General features: G+C 37.0%; 1 protein-coding gene across 1 annotated transcript; it reads left to right on the top strand.

Annotated features, from left to right (window-relative positions):
* Positions 1 to 18,357: 18,357 nt before the first annotated feature.
* Positions 18,358 to 27,421, top strand: FIBIN (fin bud initiation factor homolog). Its single transcript, XM_032224517.1, has one exon. It carries the CDS (start codon positions 21,152 to 21,154, stop codon positions 21,812 to 21,814), a length of 663 nt encoding a protein of 220 aa, XP_032080408.1. The 5' UTR covers positions 18,358 to 21,151; the 3' UTR covers positions 21,815 to 27,421.
* The last annotated feature ends 352 nt before the right edge of the window (positions 27,422 to 27,773 follow it).

Genomic DNA, 27,773 nt, shown 5'->3' with positions numbered 1-27,773 from the left:
TTCTATTTTTCTACTTGAATTTTTATGTGCTTCTGAACTGCTAGGTTGGCAGAAGCTGGGACAAGTAACGGGATCTCACTCTGTTACATGGTGCTAGGGATTCAAAATGCTGGAGTGCCGCCCTTTCTAATCGACAAGCTCAGCATCTTAGCCACTGAGCCACCTCGTCCCTCTAATCTGCCCATATGGATGGCTTTTATAAGGATATTAATGATTCAATTTTCAAATATCTTACACGCAAAAGATGAACTTTTTCAAAGCATGATGTTGGGACAGTATCATCAGCAATAGTCTAAAGTAAGCCAGGAACCAGGAGCTTGAGTTGAAACCAGGAATTAGAACGAAAAAGCAAGTGAGGACAGATCATGAAGAATAATCTAGGAATCCAGATACAGTACCAAAGGATTCAGAAGCACTCCAAGGAAGCCACAAACACATTCCAACTAGGATTGGAAGCTTTCCTAAGGATCTTTTTGTTTAGAAAAAAGTGGCAGGTTTGGATGGATAGGTTCATTCCATGTCCAATGACTGAATTGGCAAGAGAAATAGTGCAGTACACTATACAACAATTACCTCTAGAACAGCGGTCACCAACTGGTGGTCCGTGGACCAGTGGTGGTCCATGAGAAAATTTTGGTACACAGAAAAATTACTTGCATTTTTTATATTGTACTAAATACTATTTATCTATTTGAAAATTCATATTAGTAGTCTGCAGGATTTAAAATTCTGAGTTTAGTGGTCCATGAGGTCCAAAAGATTGGTGACCCCTATCCTAGAAGCATATGATAGACAAGCCCAAGGTCTAGAAGTCAATCAATCAAACCTTTATTATAGTCAAAGAATAGCATAAGAGTCCAGTAAAAATTTGAGTAGCTCCTGATAAAATATCTACCTGGTGGTCATCTCTGATGTTCCAAAAATGCAGGAGAAAGGGAGGAAATTCTGTGTGAATGAAGCAGAATTCTGAAAGTTTCCAGTCTAAACTTCCTACTTAAGCATTTCATTAATATTTTATAATTTATAGTCTCTGTCAATAACCATGTGGAATATAGATTTTACACCAAGGATTTGTTTTGTTTGTTGAACACTCATTCTTGAGGACAGTTTAAGCTTTGAAAAACTTTCACAGCAATGCTTGATGCAATGCAGACATGAAAAGTTCTTTCACAATAAGTATTTGGCAACGTATTTATTTGAAACTAAGTATAGATACTTTGCAGGCCAGCTCTTCCAAAGGAAAATGCAAAAAAAAGTCATTTATAATCAGATTGGCCAATTAAAATAATTCCCTAGAAGTTCTACAGATGTATCAGATTTTTCATTTTTGGGTGGAGAGAGGGAAACAAATGTGACTCAACTATAGGCTTTTATTTCAATGAAATAAATAATTTAATAAACTGCAAATCAATTCAATAGAAATACAACTTTTCCAAAGAAATAGGAATAAAAATACTGTTAAAATTATTGGTTCTGAGCATTTTGTTTTTAAAAAATAGCAAATACTGGTAAAATTCACCTAATGTCGTTTCCTCTACAGAAAGGCCTAGTAATCTTTGCAATTGTTCTTCCTTTTGTCAACCACACTGCACCACACTAAACCATAATTTTGGGAAGTAGAATAAATAGAATAACTACCCATCTTTTTTGGAGTATAACACACACCTTTTTCCCTCAAAAAAGAGGCTGAAAATCTGGGTGTGTCTTATACAACATTTTTTGCCTCCTGAAACCCTGCCCTGTTTGCAAAAATGGCTGTGCATAGCTTGTAGGAGGCTTTCAGAGAGCTCTTGTGGGCTGAGGAGGGCAGAAATGAGCAAGAAATGGGCCATTTTTTTTCTCAATCCCCTCCCCAACCCCCAGGAGCACTCTATAAGCTTCATAATGTCCTTTTTTGACAAGAAATGGACCCATTTTTGTGAAAAATGGGCCATTTTTTGTTCATTTTGCCGCCCCCCCCCCCTCCGGAGCACTCTACCAGCCTCCTAAGAGCTATTCATGTCCTTTTAAAAAAAAATGGGCCTGTTTTTGCAAAAAAAAAAACGGGCTGTTTTGGGGAGGTTTACAGAGTGCAAAAACTTTTTTAAAAATTTGCCTCTTCAAAACCTTGGTGCATTTTATAATCCGAAAAATATGGTATTTCCATTTTTACTATCAGAGCTTCTCCCTCAATGCAGAATGCATTTGGATTCTACTTTTACTTTTTCCCAGACTCATAGAATCAAAGCTATCACACTGCTATAAAATACAAATGGACTCTGTTCCTCTAGGTAGCCAACCTGTAATAAAATGGCAGCCAATGAATTCTATAAATAAATAAATTTTTATGGAGGTAGAATCTTGCTACTTTAGCTCTAGGAAGAATGATGTTCCTGAGAAGGGCAATATGTCCAAGGAGATTCTCAGTCATCCAGGTCCAAGAGGCAACTGCACTTTCTGGTTTTTCTTTGTCTTTGGGATTTAATAGCGGTATGATAGCTTTGATTCTAAAACCAGAAAAAGTGCCTTTGAGAAAGGCAATGACTTCTGTTCGTATTGTAGAATTAGTAAGATTTAGTTTCCAAATTGCCAAGCTTTATGCCCAAATTCAACCCACCACTTCCTATTTCTTAGAACATTTATATTCTTTCCATGACAAAATGTCAGCATGAATTTTTAGCTGGAACATAAATTAGCCCTGGTTATTGTGGATATTGTTATTGTGCTTCAACAGAGACAGACTTAATTAAGAATCACTGGAACAATTGCTTATTCTGAGAAATGCCGCATGACTCAGCTTTTGAACCATATGGCACCAGAGGAAACTCATTCAGTGCACAACATTTCAATTCAATTAGTGCATTGAAAACATAATTAAAACACAGATGCGACTAAATTAGAATACAGATAGACGAGAAGTATAGATGGTGGCTTAACAGGAAGAAGTGAGGTTGATGGAACTATGTAGCTTAGAAAAGAATAAAGTAGCTTGGGGACTCAGCTTTGTCTTAGTGAGATCCCACAATCTTGTTTTCTGTCCTTTAACAGGGAGGGTAATTTTTTTGCCATCTATTTTTATTTTACAGGAGTTGTAAACATGAAATGCATCATGGTTCTGCCTACCCAACCTGAGAAGTTAGAGAACTTAAACTTCAGCCTAACTGGTAATTATGGTGATGTGGCATTTAAAAGGAAAATGTAAGCCATCTAAAGCCTTTGTAGCCATACCTCATTTATAGAAATAGCTCTTAGACTTACATACTGTCCTATCGTGCTTTAGAGCCCTCGCTAAGCAGTTTACAGAGTCAGCATATTGCCCCCAACAATCTGAGTCCTCATTTTACCGACTTCAGAAGGATGGAAGGCTGAGTCAACCTTGATCAAACTCCAATCTGTGGAGTTTGCAATATTTCACTCCAACCACTGCGCCATCAGGGCTCCTTTTCATTTATCTTCATAGTGCAGAATCAATCAATGCTTCCTCCAGTGATCAGGAAAGGAATACATAAAATATTCCATTAAATCACCTTACCATTATTCCTTACTGAATAAATGTCTCCCATAAATTGGGTTATCAATAGTTTTGTGACCAGTTGTTACTGCAGCTACCATTGGAAAAGTCAATAATGCAGACTGGTATGTATATACTATCCTGGGTGAGTGGAGAACAGATAGGCTGGGAGGATTCAAGAATTCCTACCAAAGGGAAAAACAGACTGCTCAAAAGCTTCATAAGTAAGGCTGAAATATTGCAGAGAAAATACCAGCCTTGATCTGTTTTTTTTTTTAAGTTCTCAGCAGAACTGTTAAATAAAAAGCACTAATAAAATCCAGGTCTCAAAAGCCTCTGATATTATATAATTCCAAACTAATAGATGGCCATTTGAATTATTACTACCCTAGTTGAGACACAAATGCATTTTCTATATTAAAAAGTCACCAAAGCCATTCATACAGAGCCAGGGTAATGCTGTTAGCAATTTCATTATATACTTTTCTTTAAAGACATTTCCATGGAAAGTTTTTATAAGAACACATGCCATTAAGATGAGACATCACTGCTACAGGAAACTTTCCCATGGTTGATTATATTAGTGGATGTTCCATGTAAAAAGAAACCTGCATTTTAAAATCTTAGTATAGGTTTAGGATCCAAAACTTTCAACATTTTTGCTGATATGTGCATATTTGTTAAGCCGAAACAACTCCGTGTTGCTTTATTAATTCATGAGTTTCTGCTGAATATAGAGAACACATAAGCAGTTACAGTTATACTCTTCCATCATTACTAGCCAGGATTTTTTTTTCTGAGATCACTAAAGTCAGAGCAATTGTGCTCAATACATCAAAAATTATATTCTAGCAAAAAATATGCATACATACTTTAATATAAATATCAAATACACTGCATTTTTTTCAGATAACATCAAATAAATTACTCCATTGTTTGTAAAGTTGTAAAGAAGCAAGATCTTACAGAAGAAAGTTGGTTGGTTGGTTGGTTGGTTGGAATGAAGTCAGGGTCAACTCTTAGCAGCCAGTTAGATTTTCTCCATGTCAATTTTTTCCCAACCTAGTCTTGCAGGTCTTCCAACAGTGAACCTATTGCCACTGTAATTGGTCATCTTGCTACTCTTTTCTTTCCTTCTCCTTGTCTCTAGGTAGTTCTTTACTTAATATCTGAAATAGATAATTTGAATCTGGTCATGTATGCCTCAACTATAGGGAACTATATTTGTTTGTTGAGCTATTTGTTTGTTTTCTTGGCTATCCATGGTGTTCTCAGGAATCTTGTTTAATACGGTACATGTGTTCAAAAACATCAACACACTTTCTATCTGGCTTAGCCAAAGTCTAACTTCTGTTTTTATAATGTGTCGTGGGGATATATTGTCGATCTTTGTAGGTATGAAGAGAAAAGTAGTTTTCTTTTAAATTGAAAAGTAATAAATTCCTTTAGATGTCCAATTTTATTGCACTGGATTTTGAACAAGCCAGAGATTTTTCTTCCAGTCATTTGGAAGTGTTACATTTTCTATTCAAAATAATCATTAACTGTATTGGTAATTAAACAACTACACATTTTTATTGGAATACCACAACTTTTTATAGCATAAAGTAAGGAGACGACGCTAGAACAATATAAGCTGGAATAAAACTGAGACTGAACCCTAGTGAGTCCAATAATGTTTTGATGAACCATTTCTATTACAAATTGGAAATAATATTTTGTACGTCATCATTATTTTACAAGATGCTTTTAATAGCATCCCAGTGTTCAGTGTTCAATCTAATGCCACAAAAGCTTAGATTTCTTTGCCCAATGCTTAAGGTTTCTCATTTGCTTAGAAGTTATTAAGAACTTGGTATCAAAGGCAGCCCGACCATTTTCTTAACCACAGATGTTTTAGAGAAGAAGACAGTATTGCATTCTTAGAGCATTAGGAAGTAGCATGGCATGAAGGCAACAGAATATGAGTTTGTTGTATATTTAATGATGATGTCATTATTGAAAGGCTATCTCTTCGGTAAGTCTCATTCTAGTTTAAACAGATCCAGAAATATTTTCAAAGACTTGTTCTGTCAAAGATGCTGTTTATTTCTCTGAACAAGCAATCATAATTCATGGCATTTAAACAACATTTATACATTCCAAGATAAACATGGCAGTTGTGTTGAATCTGAGCTTGTCAACCAAGATTTCCCAACAAAGTTCTTCTCAGCTGCTTGAGCGGCCTCTGTTGAAGGACACATGTAGGTTTTTTCCCCTGAGAAACTCTAATACACATTGAATGACTGTTTTCTTCATTATTGCACTCCATTTTCTCAAATTATTTTATGGCGTTAAATAAAATAGAAGAAAAAGAATAACTATATCCCACATTCTTGAAAATATAATTTAACATTGATAATGATGATAGCAATAATAGAAAATAAGGTTAAGATCTGGAGGTTATGTGACAAATAGAAAAGAAACCTATCTGGAAGTAAGGTTAATCTGCTACACATGGTTGAATTTGAAATATGGAAAGTATTGTGCCTGCCACAAGCTCCCAAGGCAATTTTCTTAGAATAAAAATGCATTGATTACTACCTCACTAATTTAATTTAATAATGTTTTAGATATCAAAAAGGATTTAGTATGAAATTTTACGGTAGTTATTTAATTTCACTCAATACAAGAGGTATAGAAAATTCACATTTCCAGCTTTCATACATGTCTGTCCTGTTTATAATATCACTGCATGCATTAATTGTCTTCTTTACTGAATCTTGACCCCAGATGTCCTGCCTTTCCTCTCCCTGCTTTTTCAGGCTATGAACCATACACAGCTCAACTTATCCCAGACTAGCACAAAATAAATCATTCCACAAAGCATTATATATACTTTGCTTTGAAACCTTTCAAAACATTTGGCGAGATTTTCTCCTCATTAGTTTTTCCATAATAATTATTGCCGAATAGAGTCTGTTTACACTACAGTATTACCAAAAATAAGTGTATCAGCCATCCCAAGACAGTAGCAATCAAATAAGCGTTTGTTTTAAAACCAGTATGCATTCCATGGCCTCAGGCAAGGTGTCCAAGCAAACTATTTACTAGCCTGAATAATGAACCAAAGAAATTAATGGGTTAGTTGGATAAAGATCTGAATAGCTCCAGCTCCAATTATAAAGCATCCAGATGTGCCCTGGGATCCAAAAGAGCTTTCATGAAAATGTCAGAGATTCACATCATGGAAAACCAAATTGCATGGTACTCATTAAAAGGAGATTTAAAAACATAGGTGTTAAAATTAAAATAATAGGTCCCACCAACCAGTTAGAACTAAAAAGCTTCTTGAATGAGAAACAAAACATTTTGAAAGTGGAAAGTCCAGTTGCCTTTTGGAAACCTGGCCTTTTAGTCCCATATCTGCCCGGCCACTTCTATCCAGCAATGGCAGATTAAGGCTCACTGGTGCCCTGAGCACTGCAAATCTTGGTGCCCCCCTCCTTTGTACATACTGTACAGATCGTCATTGAGGTTTTTTTCTTTCTCAACTTTGTGGTGTCCCTTTTGGGCCTGGTGTGTTAAGCACGTGCTTAGTCTGCTTAATGGTTAATACACCACTGCTTTTAACAATGTGTAAAGCTCTCAGAGTCACTGGTAGTTGAATGGAATATAAATTCAATTTATTATTATTATTATTATTATTATTATTATTATTATTATTATTATTAGTAGTAGTAGTAGTAGTATATACTTTATTCATTAAACATGAAACTCAGCCAACTGAACATTCACAAATGCATTACAAATACCATTGACGGATGCTAATGGTTGATACGGTTTGTTGCCAGCATCCTAGGTATCAACCAAGTACCTTCTTAAAATATAAGATGTTCCAAGTAGCACAATTGTTGTTGATGATGTTGTTACTGCTGTTATCAATATCATAATCACTATTATCATCATCTACACAAATGTGCACCTAGTTTTCTAAACTGATTGTATGAGCTTAAAGCCATCAACACTAAACATTGCTTTTCAAAACAGACGTACCACAGTCTTACACAGTTTTGCACAGAAAGAAACAACTATATTTCAGCCAGACAAATATTAGTGACAATCATTTAAATCTGAGCCAACAGTGTGCTGCAACTGCCAAAATAGCCAACACAGTCCTAGGTTGCATTGATAGAGGGATAGAATCAATATCACATGAAGAGTTAATACCATTTTATAATGTCTTGGTAAGACCTCACTTGGAATACTGCATTCAACTTTGCTTGCCACAATGTAAAAAATGTGTTGAAATTCTAGAAAGAGTGCAGAGAAGAGCAACAGATATGATTAAGCAACTGGAGACTAAAACATATGAACAATGGTATGGAACTGGGTATGTCTAGTTTAATGAAAAGAAGGACTAGGGATGATATGATAGCAATGTGCCAATATCTCAGGGGTTGCCACAAAGAAGAGGGAGTCAACCTTTTCTCCAAAGCACCTGAAGGCAGGACAAGAAGCAATGAATGGAAACTAATTAAGAGAGAATCAACCCTAAAACTAAGGAGAAATTTCCTGATAATTAAAACAAGCAATCAGTGGAACAACTGTCTTCTAGAAGTTGTGGGCACTCCACAACTTCTAGAAGACTCCACTACAATTTGAAATGGTAAAGGATTTCCTGTGTGATGCCCCGGTCGGAGTCTGCGGGGAAGATGAATTGGAACAAGAGTCAGCAGAGATCGAGAAGGTAGCTCCATTGGCCTTGGAGGAAACTGGAAAAGAGTCAGTCCAGGCAAGGCTTTTCAGGATTAGATAGGCTTGCAGACAGGGAGGAGCAGGATAGACAGAGCTCAGGTGAAGAGCAAGAACCACCCCCTCCTGATCCTAGAGCACAGAGAGAAGAGAGGAGGCAAGGACCAGCTATGAGCCAGCTATGAGGGAGGAGAGTGGCCTGCCCCGCTTCACAAGGCACAACTGGGGACTGGGATGTAAGGAGGTGCCGATGGGAGGGGCATTTGTCAGGAACAAGCATTGAATCTGTGGAGCCTCATGTGCACTTGCCGACATGAGATTACTGTGCTCTGTCATGTGGGAGTCACCGGTTTGCCTACTTGGCTGAACCTCTTGCTCTGATTACTGTTTGGCTAACCTGGCTTACTGGCCTACTCACAGCCAGAGGCTACTGAAGGTGCATGTGAGAACTTTGTTCCAGGACTTGTAGTAAATATGGGGATCTTTGGGAGCAAAGTTGGAGCAATAAAGGGTAGTTACACCTGTTCTCTGGCTGTGTTGCATTTGTGCCATGCCCGGGTCATCACAGCCTGCTTGAGAAGATGGTTGTACTAGAAGACCTCCAAGGTCCCTTCCAACTCTGTAATTCTGTTATTCTATTACTTCATTTTAACTGTAAAACAGTTGTAATGGTTGCAGTCATGGGAAAACCCAAGTTCTACTCCATCCTCAGGCACAGAAACTCATGGGGTAACTTTGGATCAGTCATACTCTTTCAACCCTCAGGATTATTATTATGAAGAACAATAGAATAAATGAATGCTACATACTTAAGTTCTTGAGTAAAAGATGAGGCATACAATTGGGCAGTGGTGCAGGACAGTTTGGAAAATAAGTATATTAATGTGGTACTTAATATCAAACTGCAGAAACTTTGCTTAAAGTCATTGGGATGATGATGATGATGATGATGATACAATTATTGAACAAGTTTTAAATCTTAAAATGCATGTTAAAGTAGTTTTTAAAAAAACAAAGCACAATCCTTTGGTCACATGATCAGTATTCCATATCTATTTCCTGTTATAACCCATTGTCCAAGATAGGAGTAAGAAAAAGTAATTGCCAGATAATTAAGCAATGAAATAAATTAAAATACTATTTTAGCAATAGCAGTTAGACTTATATATCGCATGGTGCTTTACAGCCTAAGCAGGTTACAGCATCAGTATATTGCCCCCCAAAATTTGGGTCCTCATTTTACTGACTTTGGAAGGATGGAAGGTGACTCAACCTTGAGCTGGTGAGATTCGAACTACCAAATTGCAGGCAGCAGGCACACCACAGATATAGCCTGCAGTACTGCATTCTAACCACTGCACCACCATGGCTCTTATAATAATTATAATGTCTGAGTTGTGTCATTTTCTTGATTTGATATATGTTAGCCATCTGTAGCCTTCACCTGCAATCAGTTATGATCCAGATGTTTTGCATTCAAAAAAAAGAAGAAGAATAGCTATTAGAATCTAGAAATTGTTTTAGTTTGGTCCCCAAATTAGATCTGATTATATACTGTTCTGATCCAACGACCCTACTATTCTGTTACAAAACAAGTACAAAACTATTTCAAAACATTTTTCATAAATAAGCATATTGTCATAATTTTAGTATTTTTAAGGAGAGAATTTTGGTAATTGTTTGTGAATAGACATCCTCTCCAAAATCATGCATTTTTTTTGACAATGGATTATTATTTCATGTTATATTTCATGCATTTTGACAGAATGGGTTATTCATCTGCAGACAAATGTATTATAGTTTACTTTCTACTGGATTTCAAGTAGATTAGTGTATTATAGTTTACTTTCTACTTTCAAGAAGATTTCAGAAGCATATTATCATAAGAGAAAGTTTGTTACTAGTATGAGTAGAGACAGTGTGAGAGACAGACAATAGTAGTTTGTGATATATCTTTTGGGTTTTTTCCCATGAATATTAAAGACAGTTTTAAAAACTACCCATGATATATACATTGACTTTGGTGAACATTTTCAGAAGTTTTTTTTATATTGTTACAGAAATGTTGGGAGAGAATGCTAGAAGTTATTGGGGGGGATGGAATTGAGTACATGTTGGTGAAACTATTCTTTCCTGTTCTTGTTTTATTATTCCAGTTTATAAAACATAATCTGCAGGCAGATAAGGGTTGTATGCAAAGACCCTGGTGAGCTACAGCAGCTGCATACACTGCTCTAAGTTACACTGGTGTTCTCAGAGTACCCTGAATATCATACACGTACATCTCTGTACCTCTACATTAGATATTAAGACTCGCATGCAGAGATGTATGGACAAAACAAGCCACAGTTTCCTCAACATTTGGGATATGCTTATCAGCCAAAATGTAATAACATTTACAAATCATAGGTGACAAGACTCAAGTTGCATTTTATCTTAGAGATTTGAAAGCAACAAGACTCAACCATTTTTAAATTCATTTCCAAATGCAACCATACAACCAGGAAATATCAAAAGTTTACAGTGGCTTCAGTTTTTGGAGGAATGAAATGAAAATAGTGGGACTCTTGAAACTCTACAAGACATCAATGAGAAATTTGAGTAATTTTACCACAAGAAATGTTTGAAAATGTTGGTATCTGTTATAAAATAGAGATAAAACAAAACAGACCCTAGAAAAGTTGAATACCGAAAAGTTAGATCCTCTCCCCACCCCCACCCCCCAAACTTGGCAATTTTAAGATGAGTGGACTTTAACTCCCAGAATTGCCCAACCAGTAGCTGGAATTAAAGTTCATTCATTTTATTGCCAAGTTTGAAAAACACTGAGTCAGACTGAACCAATACAGAAAGTGACCTGCTCTGGATGTCCATGGGAGCTTCAAAAGTGAAGTGAATGACAACAAGTGCATCATCACGTCATAACATAAAGTTATGGTATTTACATAACGATGCCACGCTATATGCATCACCTTTTTTGCATCATCGTGTTTTACTTCCTCTTAAAAAATTCAAGTTCTTTTTTCAAAAATAAAATTTTGGTAAAAGTAGAAAAGCCCACCTTCTGACTATTCCTGGTCTTGCAAGCTTGTTTGCCTGGCTCATTGACCAGAATCTCATGTCAATGTAATGGAGTTCATTACATTATGCAACCTTTAGCTTTACATTACTTTTCTCAATGGAAGAAAGGAAAGCTGTAACAATCAGACTTTGCAAAGCTCAAAAACACCCAAGAGACAAACAAGTCAAACTTTTAATCTGCTCTGATCTGGTTCAGTAATTCAGTCATTCAAATATAAGGAGTAATCCAATTAGGTGTTATTCAAATTGCAAAATCCCTTGGTAGATTCACATAGCTATTCTTGCTAGGTAGAAAGAATTTTTACTTGCTAAATAGAAAGAATTTTTATTGAACACAGCATAAAATATAAGATTCTCCTTTAATTTTCAATAAGGTATATTGAAAAAGTACATGAATGAAGCATATGAAAGAAAGTAAAACAGCTGGTAAATCAACCACAGCATAATAATACCCTACTGCAAACACTAGGTCTGATTTTAAGATTATTCAAAAAATATGCTTCTCATATGATTCACCCATTGGAAGAAAAAACTCCACATCCATCAGATTGTTAGCATTATAGCTGAATTATTGTTTGTTGTAATGTGGCAGGCTATTTTTGAATTCTAAAAACATTGGAATCACCAGATGGGAACCTTCCTTTACCAAAGCCACTTTTTAAATGAATTTCTGCTGTGTATCATTGCTTCATGTAGATTATATATGATAATAACTTTACAAAAACCTCACCCATACTCTAGTTAGTCATTTAAAAAAATGAATATACTGAATTCTGAAAAGTTGTCCACTGGAGTAATTGTCAATCCATGAGGGAAAAGAATGAAGGAATCATGTCTTAGAGTAAATGTTGGTGCCAGCTACTTTCCCTCTTTTTTTTTCTGGCAGACTTGATCATTGCATTGGATTCCATCAGCTAGATATAGCTGCTCTAAGGTATATGCCGTATTCCATCACCAGTGCCCTTTAGTAGCCAAACATAACAATTCCTATAATAAAATATAGTACAAAGCATGAAATGCAAAAATGAAGGTATAAAAAAGGATTATTATTTTTACTATCATTTTCCAAATGTGCAGTGAGGCACTCATTCAAACAGATCAATACATCTCCTCAGCAGCAATCAACATTCATATCAGCAGAGATTAACACCAAGATTAACACTAGGTCAACAATCAAACAAACCATACCCAATGAAGAAACTATGTATCCAGACAAACACACTAACAGTACATAAAACCATAATCAAGGAACAATCAAGACCATTCAGCAATACTGATAGGGCAACTTACTATCAGTCACAGTATATAAAAATAAGAGCAAATCACATTCCCTTTTAAATGTTACTGGTTCCTAGTTAAGTAGTTAAATGTCTGCAAGAAAACCTTAGAAAGTGCCAAGGACCTCACGATTCATTCATAAATGTCCATAAAAATATTATTATCTAACACACCTTCCTCCTCCTATTTTCCCCACAACAATCCTGTGAGATGAGTTGGTCTGAGAGACTGTGACGCTGGATTTCATGGACAAGGAAGACCTTGAACTCAGAATCTCTTGCTTTCTAGCCTGCTGCATTAACCACTAGAAACTAGTAGACCAACTGCCTATAAGTGTGATGAAATCCCAGAGTGAATTTGTTTGAAATATAGATGAAACAACTGAACATATAGGTAGCTAAAACGACATCACCTATGTAAAATAGGGAGAAATGAGCTTGTTTGCGATATTTCAAAGAAAGACAGATGTGGAAGGAATCTTTGATAATTTAACTGAAACACTTCATGCACAGTATCATGTAGCAGATACATTTGTTTTAGTTATCCAAGTAATTTATCTTCTTTATCTTTTCCTTTCTCTCTTTTCAAAATTATACCTTGGATTGGAAAAGCATAAACACATGAGTTGTCTATTGTTAAACTTTACACATGAGATGTGGTAATGAATGCCTCAATTTTCCCCATGAAAAATGGCTACTGTACAATTGGTCTCATTATTCAATATTGTGAGAAGCCTTGACCCCAGGGGGCATAGCCACATGCCATCGAACTAATTTCTAATATGCCAGCAGAACAAAATTAATTCCTTAAGTATACAGGGTTCACAACATTTATTTAATTTCATTAATGAAAGTAAATGTAGTTCATTAATGATTTGATGGATTTGTTTTGATAGCTGAGTTGAAATGTTATTGAAGTCTCTTTTCAAAGTTTGGCAAATTCCTAGAAACTATAGGAACAATAAATGAGGAATGTATCATTAAAAAATAAAATAATCCAGTTAAACACGCAGGAAAATGATTCAAAAAGAATGTTAATTGTAAATTGCATCAGAATATGGCTGGTAGACAAGGATGCCAATGAGGTAATATTAAAACTCTTAAGGCTCAATTCCTGGATAGGTTTTTCATATTAACTGTACTCTTGATAAAGGAGGATTAAAATTTTCCAGGCATTTACAAATGTTTCTTCAGTGCTATTTGAACATTAACAAACAGTTTGAAGGAATTGAAAGGATTTCTTTCTTTATTATTTTACTCAGGTGCATATAGCTTTATATTGTTACCAATAATTTATCCTGCTTTAATTCCTATGTGAAATAATATTGAACATGATAAATATTGCTTTCTGGAGCATTCTGACAAATTATTTACATTTTGCCTGCTCAAAATTGAATAGGCCCGGTGTATTTTTCTACAAAAGATATACTACTCTGATTTTTTAAAGAAAATCAGCCCAATTAAGTCTACAGTGAAAAAAAAAGTTGTATAAACTTCTAAAACATTCTGGCATTTTACTGCTTGAATTCAGTTCTTCAATTCCAACAGCTTTGTATATAATGCACAATGACATCAACACAAATATTGAAGCAATTCACATAGAATTAACTTCGCAGATATCACTAGTACATCTAATAAGAAACAATTCTTCACATACCTGTTTTTTGCCCCTGTCGCACATGCATAATAACATATTTATTAAGGGGACAGGTTTTTTTACTGTAGAAATGAGAGCATCCATATCTCTCTCTTTCCCCTTTCCTCCCTTTCTCTCTCACTCTCTTTCAAACACTCTCATTACACTGAGGGGTCCTTGGTGCTCTGTGAGTTTGCTTGTGTTCTTGCAGACATTTCATTACCCTAACTAGATAACATCATTAGTGCTAGCGTAGTTAGCGTAATGAAATGTCAGCAAGAAAACAAGCAAGCTCACAGAGCACCAAGAACCCCTCATTTCAGCCCTGAGCTGCAAATATTCTCCTGTATTCGTAGCATGTTATACTGTATGACTGCAAAATAATGTATGTGCTCTTTTAAAAAAAGTTGTCTTGGAAACAAAAAAGCAAAGATGAAATGATGGAATAGGTATACTTGGGTAGATACTGAACTAATAAAGCATGAATGGGATGTCAAGACTATCTAGTTTTTGAAACTTTCTTACTAGAGGGCTTTTTGATTTTGATATCTCTGATTAGTTAAGTGCTTTGTTGTATATTTAAAGTGCAGAAATTTCAATTCCTGGTGATATACACAATTGTTCCTTGACATTATATGTTACTGAGTCATGAAATATGCCTTACTCCAAAGTTGATAAGCAGATGGAACAAATCAAGCACTCCTAAGCCTGTATATCCTTGAAATATGGCTCAGTGAGTCTCAAATGAAATGATTCATAAACAAAACATTTAACTTCAGAGTATTAAACTGCCACTGAGATTCCATAGAAATGTAACTGAGTATTCTATATCTAATCTGGATTTGCCGTTCTTGGTGGAAAGTAGTAAAAACAATTTTACATCTCACAAACCTATCTGGAATCAAAGTAAGATTTATTTGTGGGCATTCGGAAGTTATAGGGAAATAAGTGATTAAATCACATATAGTCTTTTCAGATTGAATTTGCCAACAAGTCAAGCTCCACCTTGCCCTGTCTTTAATGATTTTACTTCTTGCAATGACTTCTTTGCTGATTTTTTTTTTTTTTTTTTTTTTTGGCTGGGTTTAGTAAAATCATAGAAGTGCAAAGAATGCATTGTTATGAAGATTCCGACATTCATTGCATATCTTCTGGAAGAGATATATGATCCACCTGTAGTTTCAATTAAAAAGAAAGGGGAAATCATCAAGCACCTCCAAAAACAGATACAGATTTGCATAAATTTGTTTATGGTAATTGGCATACTTCAAACCTATTTCAGAAAAATGGCTCTAGATCTTGTGCAAGTATACAGTAGTATCACACTGTTATTCATTAGCACAGCTAATTCTGTATGGCTTTTATGCAAGTGTAAAAAAAGTGTAAGCGTAAAAAAAGATATTGTTTTCAAATACCCTTCTGAAAACAACTGCATATAAAAAAAATCAGACAGAATCCAAAATAAATGGACTCACAGAAATTAGCTGTGCTTATTCAAGATTTGAAGGAGATTTTCAAATTATATAGATGCACACACAGAAGTACTGTAATTTTAAAAGAATTATTATATAGCTTACTAAAATGGGGCAGCCCATTTTCTGGCCACACACTCTGTATGCATTCCCACTTAGCTATTGAAATGTCATTCTCTCTATTATTATGGTCCTTTAAACCAGATGTTGACTGAACAACCCTTCAAACAAAGGACGTTGTCTGGTAGCCCTTCAAATTAGAGGCTATACTCCATAGCAGTGATGGATAACCTTTTTCACCTTGGGTGCCAAATGCACGTCCTTGTGTGCCCACACCCATAATTTAATTTCCCCCGTGCCATGCATGCTACACATGCATATGTGACCTCCCCTGCTGCCCTGTACATGGCTTTCTTGATTCCTGGGGAGGGTGAACCCCCCCCCCCCGAGGCCCGCTGGAGACTGGAAATGGGCCATTTTCCAACTACCAGTGGCCCAGTAGGTCCGTTTTTCGTCTTTCCCAAGCTCCAGAGGCTGTCTAGGAGCCTGTGGAAGGTGAAAACGGCCTCTCCCGCCCTCCCCTCAGAGGCCCATTTTCTGCCTTCTGGTGGGCCTGTTTTTCACCTTCCCCTGGCTCCAGAGGCTTTCTAGGAGCCTTGGGGGCGGGGGAAGGCCCAACATGCAAACTGGAAGTTTGGAAATTGACTTCCGGTTTGTGTGTTGGGCTATTTTTCTCCCTCCGGAAGCTTCAGAAGGCTTCCCTGAAGCCTCTAGTGGGTAAAAAACAGCCCAATGCACCAACCAGAAGTCCGTTCCCAAACTTCCGGTTTGCTCATTGGGCAGTTTTTTGCCCTCTGGAGCAGTTAGGTTTTTTTGCTTCCATATAGATCTGAGGCATTATATTCCCAGATTCTAAGGTTTTTGAATTTTAAGCTTCCAAGTATGGAGTATATATTCCAGTGTATAAAGTTATAATGAGAATGTGCAGTTCAAAGTACAAGTTTATTGTTGTGCTGAGATTTTTGGTATATAACTATGGATTGAGTTTTGTGTTAGGCATTCTATTTTGCAATGCCGAAACCAAAAAATCCACCCAAAAAACATGGAGAATAGTGTATTTTAAATATAAAAATGCAAACACAAACCAACCCAAAATGTCTATGAGACCATGCTGAAAGCAGTTTATGACCTCGTCAGAGTCATTTAATAATGACTTTTTAAAAATATCAGATACAAGTACAAAAAATTAACAAAATTATTGCCTATAGGAAACCTTCAACATAATTTATTTTTATGAAACTGTGCTTCCAAAACCTATTGGGAAAGTATATATAGTTTACTTACGCTTCCAGTTTTATATAATGTGGTTCAAACCATGAAAAATGGCCACATAATTAAGGTAAGTAAACAAAATGTCTATCATTATAAGTTTATATAACTTGTCCTTCCAGACCGCTAAGGACCAGCATTAATTTTCTGTATATAACCATATTGTTCCAATGTCATATGAGAAAATATTGGGTGAGTTGTTTTAAAATCCTTTCAGTCTTTAGGAATCTATCAGCAACAATGACAAACAAGTGTCTTCCAAATATAACTCTACAATACTCCATTTAGCACTGATGGCAAATTGTGCTGTTTGATGGATTATGGGAGTGGCAGTCTACCATATTCAAGGGGCATTCAGGTGGAAAGAAAACAAAGTATAAAATTCAATCACTGGAATAAACTCCTTGTTCCAAAACAAGTCTTTATCTGCCCATCACAATCCTAACAAAATGAAGCATTGTAGGAAAACAACACAGCTTTTTTAAAAAAATCTTTCTGGCCAAGTCCTGGAGATGAACTGTTTTAAATAGGGGGGGGGGGGGGAAACCATGAGGTCACTTTTCTTGGCGAAAAAGCTTGCACGGTTTCCATCAACTTCAGTAGCAACATTACTTTCTGCTATGAAAAAACTGGGCACTGACTTCTGTGGTGTCACTTGGAGGACAAACCAGCCCCAAGAGCAAACTTCTCGCTGTCCTATGGAACTTAAGCCAAAAAAATTAAATTTCATAATGCAACATTGCATATTTAAACAGCTGTACAGTGGTTAGCTGCTATAGGTCAATTGTATAAAATATCCTCTGTATGTAGGTTTCTGTATGTGTGTAGGGATACGTAGGGGGGCGGGGTGTAATGTGTATCACATTTTTAAAGAAAAATCTTTACCAGTAGACAATAGTGCCATTGTTATTTATTTTTTTTACTCTGGTTATCATTTTAACCCGCTTTGTATGCTGCCTGTGATTGGGCTCTCTTAGACATTGAATTAATCAATTAATCAAGAATATAGCAATACCAATAGCAGTTAGACTTATATACCGCTTCATAGGGCTTTCAGCCCTCTCTAAGCGGTTTACAGAGTCAGCATATTGCCCCCAACAACAATCCGGGTCCTCAATATATAGATCAGTGATGGCTAACCTTTTTGCCAAGTGCCCAAAGCGCGAGTGTGCAACCCCCCCAAAATGAAATGCTCATGCGCCCCCCCCCCCCACACATGCCCCCCCTGCACACATCCCACATCCTATACATTCACGAGAGATTCAAAGACCAGCTGGCTGACGGGAAGCACATGTGCATGCATGGCAGAACTGAACTGGGGTGACAGCTGCGTTCCCACAGAGAGGGCACTGCATGCCACCTGTGGCACAGGTGCCATAGGTTGGCCATCATGGAGAGGGAGGGAGGGCGAGAGGGAGATGACAAAATAGTTTAATCCTGGGTTTTTCCTTCTCCTCTTTCTTTTATTTCTAATGCAGCCTAGTTTGATCTTGCATTAGAGACACATTTTCTTTGTTCTTTGTCATATTAGCTAGCACTCCACAAACTATTTAGACCATCTTCTTTTAATTTAATACCATAGAAATGTGTTGTATGCTCCAGCCACAAAGCAACACGCAAAGGCATATTTCTATGAAAATCCATTTATTTTATGACTGAACGAGTGGGGTTTGCTTTTTGCCTTCCAGAAACTCAAGAAGGCATCAAGACATCAAGAAAATTAAGAATCCTAGAAATGTGTTTTTTGGGGGGGGCACCAATTAAGGCAGAATAACTGCTTTTAACCACCCACTGCTTATAAAGTTCTGCTGGGAAGCTCTATGAATCTTTGTAGTAGAGTGAGGACTTGGCCCTTTGGATTATTTTGGACCAAAAGAGCTTCCTTAGGCCTTTGAAATAGTAGTTAACTTGTTTTATAAATGTAAGGATTTAACAAATGCCTTGCTATCTTGGTAGAAAAATGCCTGGCACTCTGAGTTTTGAAAAGGATCATAAATGAGATTCAAAAGGAGAAAACTGGAGTATCTTAGGGATGAGGAGCATAAACAAACATCTGAGGCCTTGTTGTATCATCTTTCCATACCAGCTAATTCTTCCTTAACTATTCTTCCTAAGTACCTTCAGCTTTTGTATTTAAAGTAACAATATCGTTTCCAGTAATATCGTGTTTGACATCCCTGCCCTAGAAAGTACTTTTGATACGTAACATCTTCTATAAATATAAGACCATAACCTAGACAGTTTAAAGCAGTTCATCCACTTTACAGAAATTCTTTTACAACTCTGTAATACAAAACAGGATGCTATTTGAGAACTGCTATTTTTGTTTCAAGGAATTTTCTTAAAAATTCAACTGAACTTTGTGTACTGGATTCCTTCATTGCTATATTTATTGGTGTTCTTTAGGAACTTGTAAAACATAACTATTTGCAAGACCTATTTAGTTTCATCTTATGCAAGATTTGTGTGTTGTGTGTGCTTTTCTTCCTTCTTCTAATTTGCCTGGAGTATTAAGTTAAATGTATAATGCCTTCCATTTCCTGGATCTTCCTACCCTGGACTCAACATTTCTGAGTCAAGTACTGAAGAAGATGCATATAGGGGAAGATGCCAGGATGATTACAATGTAAAAAACCAGGGACTGGTTTTGTGGAAGACAATTTTTCCACAGACTAGGAGGAAGGAGCATGCAACCTAGATCCCTCACATGGGCAGTTTACATTAGGGTTCAATGACAATCGAATGCCTGATGATCTGAGGTAGAGCTGAGGTGGTGATACTAGTTGCTGGGGACTGGTTGCAAATATAGATATAGCTTTGTTTGCTTTCCTGCCTGCCACTCACCTTCAGCTGTGGTGGCCCAGTTCCTAACAGGCCATAGATCGGTACTGGTCCATGGATTACAGCACAGTTGCCAGTGGGAATGACTATTCTTTCCAGAACAAGAGGCAGGGTACATATGTTAAGTATAGTAGGGATGATTCATCTCTATTCTACAATTCACGATTCCATTATGTCATTTGGATTCCTATTATTTCTATTTTAAGAATAAAAAAGCTATACTTTGTAAACAGCACATAACTCTTGTTTTCATGACCATTTCACGATTTAACTGAATGTTCCAGGTTACTTTCTAGTTCGTTTTTCCACACCCCTTCCACAATCCCAGGAAAAGACGTTACTTATGTTTACCCTACTTATTGAACAATTTAACATTTAAAGCATAGAAACATGCTTTAAAACGCAAATGTAGACTTTAAACTTGCATTTTCAAAAACCAGTCTCCTACTATTATCTTCAAAAGTAGGCTGACCAGCCTTATTTGGAGGTTTTGGTGGAAACAGGTCGCTGTTCTTTCCAAATCGAATCCACTTGACCCAAAACTTGATTTGATGAAGAATCTTTACAAGATCCCCCTTGCACAAGATTCTCCACTCCCCCACACACACACTTTCTATGGGAAAATCCACTCCTGTAGAACCGTGGGCTCTCCAAGCAGAGATGATACTGTCGCTTTAATAATGACATCGAGGTAAGGATTCATTCCAAACTTGGTGTCTGGGCTTCTCCGTAAGCAACGGGGGCCCACTGCTGTAATTTGAGAGGAGAAGAGAGAGATCCTACGGCCAAAAGCTGAACTCCCGCGTTAGCAGCACCAATCCAGATGTAGAGTGGAGGGGGAAAAAAGTAGCCCAAAGCGCTTGCAGCAGCTTCGGGCAGGTCTCACTCAAATCTGGACGCCAGCACGCCCTCTCTTCCTCCCTCCCCGTTTTTAACTTGGGAGTTTCCTAGCGCGCGTGGAGACAGGAGAAAGGAAAACGTGGTTAAGGAAAAGTTGGTGGGAAAGAAGCCAGAGGCTCCTCCTTTTAAGGTTTGTTGATCCCCCCCCACTCCCACAACCACCCCCTTCCCGGGCAAAAACAACCCCAAAGTTCTCGCGGGCAAATCGGGGAGCGAGAAGGGCCAAGCGAGGGCTTTCCAGCGGGTCCCAATGAAGCCCTGCAAGAAAGGCGGTCACAACCGGAGGACTTGAAACTAGGCGCGACCGGAGTTGCCTTTGCCCTCCTCCACTTCGGGACGCTTAGAGTGTCGGAGCAGCTTCCCTCTCCCCCCACCCCACCCCCACCCCGGGATGCTGCTGGGGCTCCTCTCGGTGTGGCTGCTGAGCTGTTCGATCAGCTTGTGCCACGGCTACTTCGACGGCCCGCTCTATCCGGAGATGTCCAACGGGACGTTGCATCACTATTTCGTGCCCGACGGGGACTACGAGGAGAACGACGACCCGGAGAAGTGTCAGCTGCTTTTCAGGGTGAGCGACCGCCTGCGCTGCACAGCGGGCGGGGAGGGTGAACGCTCGCATCCCGTGGCGGCGGCGGTAGCAGCACCCGCTTTGACGCTGCGCGAGGAATTCACCCTCCTGGGCCGGCAGGTGGAGGACACGGCGCGCGTGCTGGAAGGCATCCAGAAGAGCATCGCCTACGACCTGGACGGCGAGGAAAGCTACGGCAACTACCTGCGCAGGGAATCCGCGCAGATCGGGGACGCCTACGCCAGCTCGGAGAAGTCGCTGGGGGAGCTGGAAAACAAGTTCCGGCAGGGCCAGGAGCACGAGAGCCACGAGGAGAGCCGCCTCAACGACGACTTCCTGGGAATGCTGGTGCATGCGCGGGCCCTCCTCAAGGAGACGCTGACCGTCTCGGCCGGCCTGCGGGACAAGTACGAGCTGCTGGCGCTCACCATCCGGAGCCACGGCGCCCGCCTCAGCCGCCTCAAGACAGAGTATCTCAAGGGCTGAGCGGGAACGGGCGCCTCAAATGGCTTCGAGCGACTTCCCTCTCCCAGTGGCCGGCCACGCCGGCGGGACTCTTGCCGGCCACGCTTCCCCACGGACTTTCCTCCATCGCATGCCACCGACCGACCCTTGCTACAGTACCTCAGTGCAGATTGTTTGCAATTTTCCCCCGAGCACCTTGAAAGAGCAAAATAAATTCCAGGAAAACTGCCTTTAGGTGGCGCGACAGACGAAAAATCGACAGTTAATGGTTTCCCATTGGGGAGGGGAAAAAACTGATGGGGGCGCTATTTTTGCTAGGTACCCAAAAAATTCCAGATGTCATCCGCCTATTTTTAAGTTCGTTTCTTAGGTTTCTGACAGATGGAAATTTGAGTTATTGGGGAGGGGGGTGTCTATGTCAGTAAAAAAAAAAAGCGTTTGTGGGATTCCAACTGGCAAAACGTTGAAAGACGCACACAAGCTTGCTTTATTGCATTCATCCGCTTTCTTTAGCATAAGGTATCTGAAATAGGGTGAACAAATAAAGTGGCCATTGGCACAATATATGTACTAACCCATTGGGATGGCTTCTTCTCCTGTAGTGAATTTGCAAGTTTTGACTCAATTACTTGGAAGTAAGCTCTACTGAGTAAAAAAAAAAAAAGTCTGGATTTGGAGTCAATATAAGAGTTGCTGTGATTAAAAGCTTTGAAGATAATTCCTTTTAATTCCTTTTTAGTGAGTTCAAAGAAGTATATACAATGGTATAGTCAAACATCTCAGTTCTGGAGGATTAGAAGTATCTGCTATGTTGCAATAGTTTTATAATCTATTGGTCAGAATTCAGCATTGTTATATACACTTAAGCCCTACTGATTTATTGTTTTATGGAATGTGTTGTATAACCTTGAGGGGAAATGTTATAGACATGACATGTTAAGTTACAAGTTTGGAACTTTGTTCTCTAGTTCTTTCAGATGAAATCTTTTGAACTTCCATGGTGATCCAGTATTACTAAAAATCAATAATTGATAGAACATCTGGTGCCAAGGTTTCCATAGATTTTATTTTGCTTGTTTTTTTTTTTAAAAATAAACCTATAAGGTTGCACTACTTGTCTCATTCCACACTGACAATTGAAGAACTCAGTTAAAGTAATGTATTAATCCTTTTACAGATTGATAATAACTACCCTGGAAATTTGTAATGTTATCAATGGCTTGTGGAAAATTCTGGAATGATAGTTATTTCATTTTAATTCATCAGGAAAAGAAAAAAATAATGCTTTATGTTGGATGTTAAAGTAATTTCCCCCATCATTTTATTCAGTGTTTTATGAAATTCAAAAGGCCATTCGAACAAGAATATGATAGCTATAAACATGCACTCAACACCAGGTAACAGTTATTTTCTCTCTCAGTTTTATTTTTATTTTCCCTGAATCATGATCACACAAAGAAATATCTTTATCATTATTTTTTTTAGATGTCATTCATAGAATGGAAAGTACAGTTCTCTAGTACTACAGTAAAAGTTGTAAATCACATGCATTTTGTTCACAATCTGTGCAGAGTACATAACTGGCTGTGTTCTGAACTTTACAAAAATAGGCATCAGAAGATAATATTCTGGTATCAGAAGACTAATTGCCTCAGCTATAGTTTGATGTAATGTGTATTCTAAAATAAGCAAGTTTTTTTTAGGGGCAAATCAACCCCTATGGTTTCCCAGGAAAACTCAGCCAAATTGGAAGCAATAACTCACTGTGCCTCTTCGTGTTCTGCACAAATGGCTTTAAATTCCTTAAAGAGATTTTGCAGAGCTAAAGCTACTGTTGAATGTTGCTTGGCTCCTTCTAAGATAACAATTTCCTTCCCAAAGAATTCTTTTGGATTGCCAACAATTAGGCAGATATTGGAACAATTTATCAATCCAAGAATGCCTACATTGTAATGTTCCATAACTGATGTCCATTGAATTCTATAGAAATTTTTTTATGCTAAGTTGATAATATAGGCATAGCCTTTAGAAACAACCAAAAAGATTGAATTGATTTTTGCTATTGGTACTCCACTGACAGGTTATATGGTTTTGTGCTTCTGGAAGGCTGCAACAAACCAAGTAATTCTTTCAAAAGAATGGTGGCAACCCAAAGCAAGGTGATAAAAATGGGTTTGAGGCTTTTTTTTTTTTTTTGCATGGAAAACTCATATTTAAGTCAAACTAAGATTAATTTAAATTTGTCCCACTTTTCAGAAGAAAATAGAGGCTTCTAAAATCATGAAAAGAAGAGGGAGTAGAGAGGCAGCCAGCGACGTTTCAGAGAAACTGAACAGCAGCTTTGCACCATAACTTAAGACCAAATGACAGTAGCCAGTTTTCATTACTGTAAAATATCCTTTCCTCTTTTGGCCCATATATATTATCACCAATACTGCTTCAACCAAGCACTGACCCCACTGATTGTGATAGGATGTCGCCACATGTTAAAATAAATGATACTCTGCAATTGTAAGATATATGACACATTTCTTAGTCAGATAGGATATTTAGAAATAGGTATTAGAACCTCAGGATACAGTTGTGACCAAAAGATACTCAGCAAAATTAAAAGATACTAATTTTCCTGCCATTATCCTCAAAGCAGCAAGAATAGATTTGCATGGTGCTGAATTCTTAATTTTTTTCATTAAAAAGTGAAATGATATTGTGATATGTAGCATAAGACCACAAAGGGTTTGATTTTTCCCCTTTTGAGGACTATAAATGTTTACAAGAGCAATATTTCCAAAAGCAACCAACAACAGGATTACAATGGCTTCTACACAATGTTTTCTTTAAACATACATTATTTAATAATGTTATTCCATCAGTGAAAACCTAATCAGCTTTATAAATCCATGAAATCAGGCTCATCATCATTGCATATCCCATCTATATTGCTGTATGTGAAAATGCTGTCATTTCTGACAGTTCATGTCTTCACTTTTCCTTAAAATGTATGCATCATTTTTGCAACAAAGCATAATCCATAATAAAAAATGTCAGTTATCAGCTTCATTCCCTTCAAATAATATAAGGGCACATTTTTTAAAATAGTACAATTCAACAAAAAATCCCCATCATGAAACCCCATTGACCTTAAAACTAATCACCCCTTGAATCTTTGTTTGGCATTAGCGAGGCTTTAGTTTTGATGGAATTAAGTTTAGAATTATTTACTTCACCTAGATTTTTTTTAACTATCACAGCAAGGCAGGATATTTTATTATTGAGATAACTTACTAAAGATTGCCATCTAGTGCTTTAGAAAGTCTGATATATGCTTACTTTGGAAGAATCCACCAATAGAATCAGCTTCTCAAAATGTGATTTATTAGCTGTGTGTTATAGTTTTTAACCCAAAAGTGCTGTTTCAAAAGACAAATGGACTTTGTTTTTCCTTGAAACTGCCTTTTGCAAAAGCACCTTTGGGACCTCCATGATCTGAATGACTGAGAATATCCACAGACATTTATGATTTTTAAGTTTATAACTTTAATACAAGAAATATATATGAAGCTAAAAACTAAAGCATTCTAAATGTTAACATCCCTTTTTTATAGTCCACAGTTTATCTCCAATGGCAGATGATGTACTTTTTTTTACTGTCTCTAAAACAAATGCTTGAATATTAAGAATGAGCCAAAAAAAAATTGGATTCATATCTTGGAATTCTTTCCCTCTCTTAGCCAAACTGTTTTCATTCTTATTTTCTTTCATTTGATTTTATTACTCTCCCAGTTACAATCTTTGAACAGAATTGTAGCTCCAGTTGCTTCAGCCAACATGCTGAAATGGGCATGGGTTGTAGTCTATACCCAGGCTTAGGTTTTTTGAATATATAATGATAAATGTATGGTTTGTAAGTACTCTGGGTTGGTCTGTCAAACATTTAAAGCAATGTTTCCTTTTTGAAAATAAAAATTGTAAATAATACCTTTATTACATTATAAATCTTTATTTTAGAGGTCTCAATAGAGCCAGACTCCTATAATTTTAATAATATAAATAACTTACATGTTAGTTGGTTGCCTATTACCATTCTATATTAAACTGAAAGGATTCCCGTCCCCTTTTGTATCATTATTCTCTCCCTTTCTTTGCATTATCACTTTTTTTATTATTCACAGTATGAATCCATATTTATGAGAAGCAGCTGCTTTTCCCCCTCAAGGTTCTAAACATTCTGATTTCTAAACATACTGTATTTCCTTGAAAGACTAGTTGCTACTATGTAAATGTGTTTGGCTCCTAAAGCTAGTTGTAGTTCTTTTAACATACATCATCAATAATTTTGTCCTTTCCATGCTTTTTGCTAGCTTTCTTGAAATCATCTTCCTGGACAACAGCAAAACTGCATGGAGAGGTTTTAAAAACCATTGTTCTAAATTGAATATTAATTCAATTAATACAATTCAATAACTAATGTTAGCTATCAACATGGGGAAAAGGCAATTTTTCATTTATTCAGTTTTAATATATTTAAGAAATACTTTAAAACATGTTCCTGCAATTCAGAGAGATGTTAATATTTATTTATCATAGGCTTTGGACAGATTTTTCTTTTAGAATACCAAGGATTTTTTTGTAGATTTTATGCAGTTTGTTAAAACTTGGTTTATTAAGTCCAGTTTACAATGTACAAGGATAAAAGTGATACAAAACAGATTAAGGCAGCTACAGATTTAACTGCTTTGTAAAAGAGGAACTTTCAGTTCAATTCCCTTTTCAACTTACTAAAGGAGTACTGTAGTGAGTGATTTCTTGCAGGATTCTTAAACTAAATGTGTCTCTAAAGATACTACAAGAACTCAAATCTTCCCTAAATTCTCATTCTCTCTGGAAATTCATTCTTCCAATGAATATTGTGCTTAAGCATTGGACTACATGAAAAAGATCCTCTTATATTATCTATAAATCCTTGGAATATTAGAACAGTAAGCATACTGTCTGGTCTGCAGAAATTCAGAGGACAATTAGCAGTTAAGGTTGACATTTTCTGCTGCCATCTAGTGGTTGTCCAGATGTTTGTAATCTAAGATGTTTGTAGTCTTAATACAGTGTTGTGTAATTTTAATGACCTACAGTTCCATCTGCTTGGAAAAATCAAAGGCAATCAAAAAACAAATCAACAGGAGATCAGATATTATTGCCACTAACTCAAACCTAAAACAACCGTCTCCAAATTTCATAGATATCATTCAGTCTGGTTTGGCAATTCCTCTTGGCTTGGAATGGCAATGACAGAATTTTTTTGTGTAGCCACTTCATAGATGGAATTCAGTCTCTTCCAGGGATTATATAAATGATACCTTTTCTTTGAATTTTCAATAATACCGGACATGGGCTTTGATTGGAGCAATATTGGAACTTTTTTTGGAATCATATTGTTATGCTTTTATTGAATAACTTGACTAAATTTGCTCTTAAGTATGTACATGGAGAGGTTAGCAGAAAAAAAATCTAAATGTTTTCCAAAGAGGTGGAGCTCCAATCAGAACTTAATGAAAAAAAGAGATTGAATACTGAGTCTTGTCCCGAAGGTTGACCCAATTAGCATACATGAAATTGATTGTGGAAGCAAAACACTAATATCATAATCTTGCTAATTTATTTGGATATTATGTTATGTTAAAGAATGTTTCCTTACAAGTTTTAAATTTTTAATAAGTCATTATTGTTTCTCTGCTTATTTAGCATGTAAATGGACATGATTAAACAAGTAATATAGAGCTATGAGGATCAAAAAGAATCCCATTTTTACCATTTACACACTTGAGAAATTGTAAATGTAAAAGAACAGCACTCTCCTAATTTGTTTTCATGATTGATTCTGAATTATCCTGCTTATCAGTATTTCTGTAACTTTTTCTATACAGGATGCCATAAGTACATTTTCTTTACTGTTCTACATATTATTATTATTAAGTTAATAAAG

This window comes from Thamnophis elegans, chromosome 1, assembly GCF_009769535.1.
Source record: "Thamnophis elegans isolate rThaEle1 chromosome 1, rThaEle1.pri, whole genome shotgun sequence".
Classification (NCBI taxonomy): Eukaryota; Metazoa; Chordata; class Lepidosauria; order Squamata; family Colubridae; genus Thamnophis; species Thamnophis elegans.
This window is presented reverse-complemented; position numbering and strand designations above follow the sequence as displayed.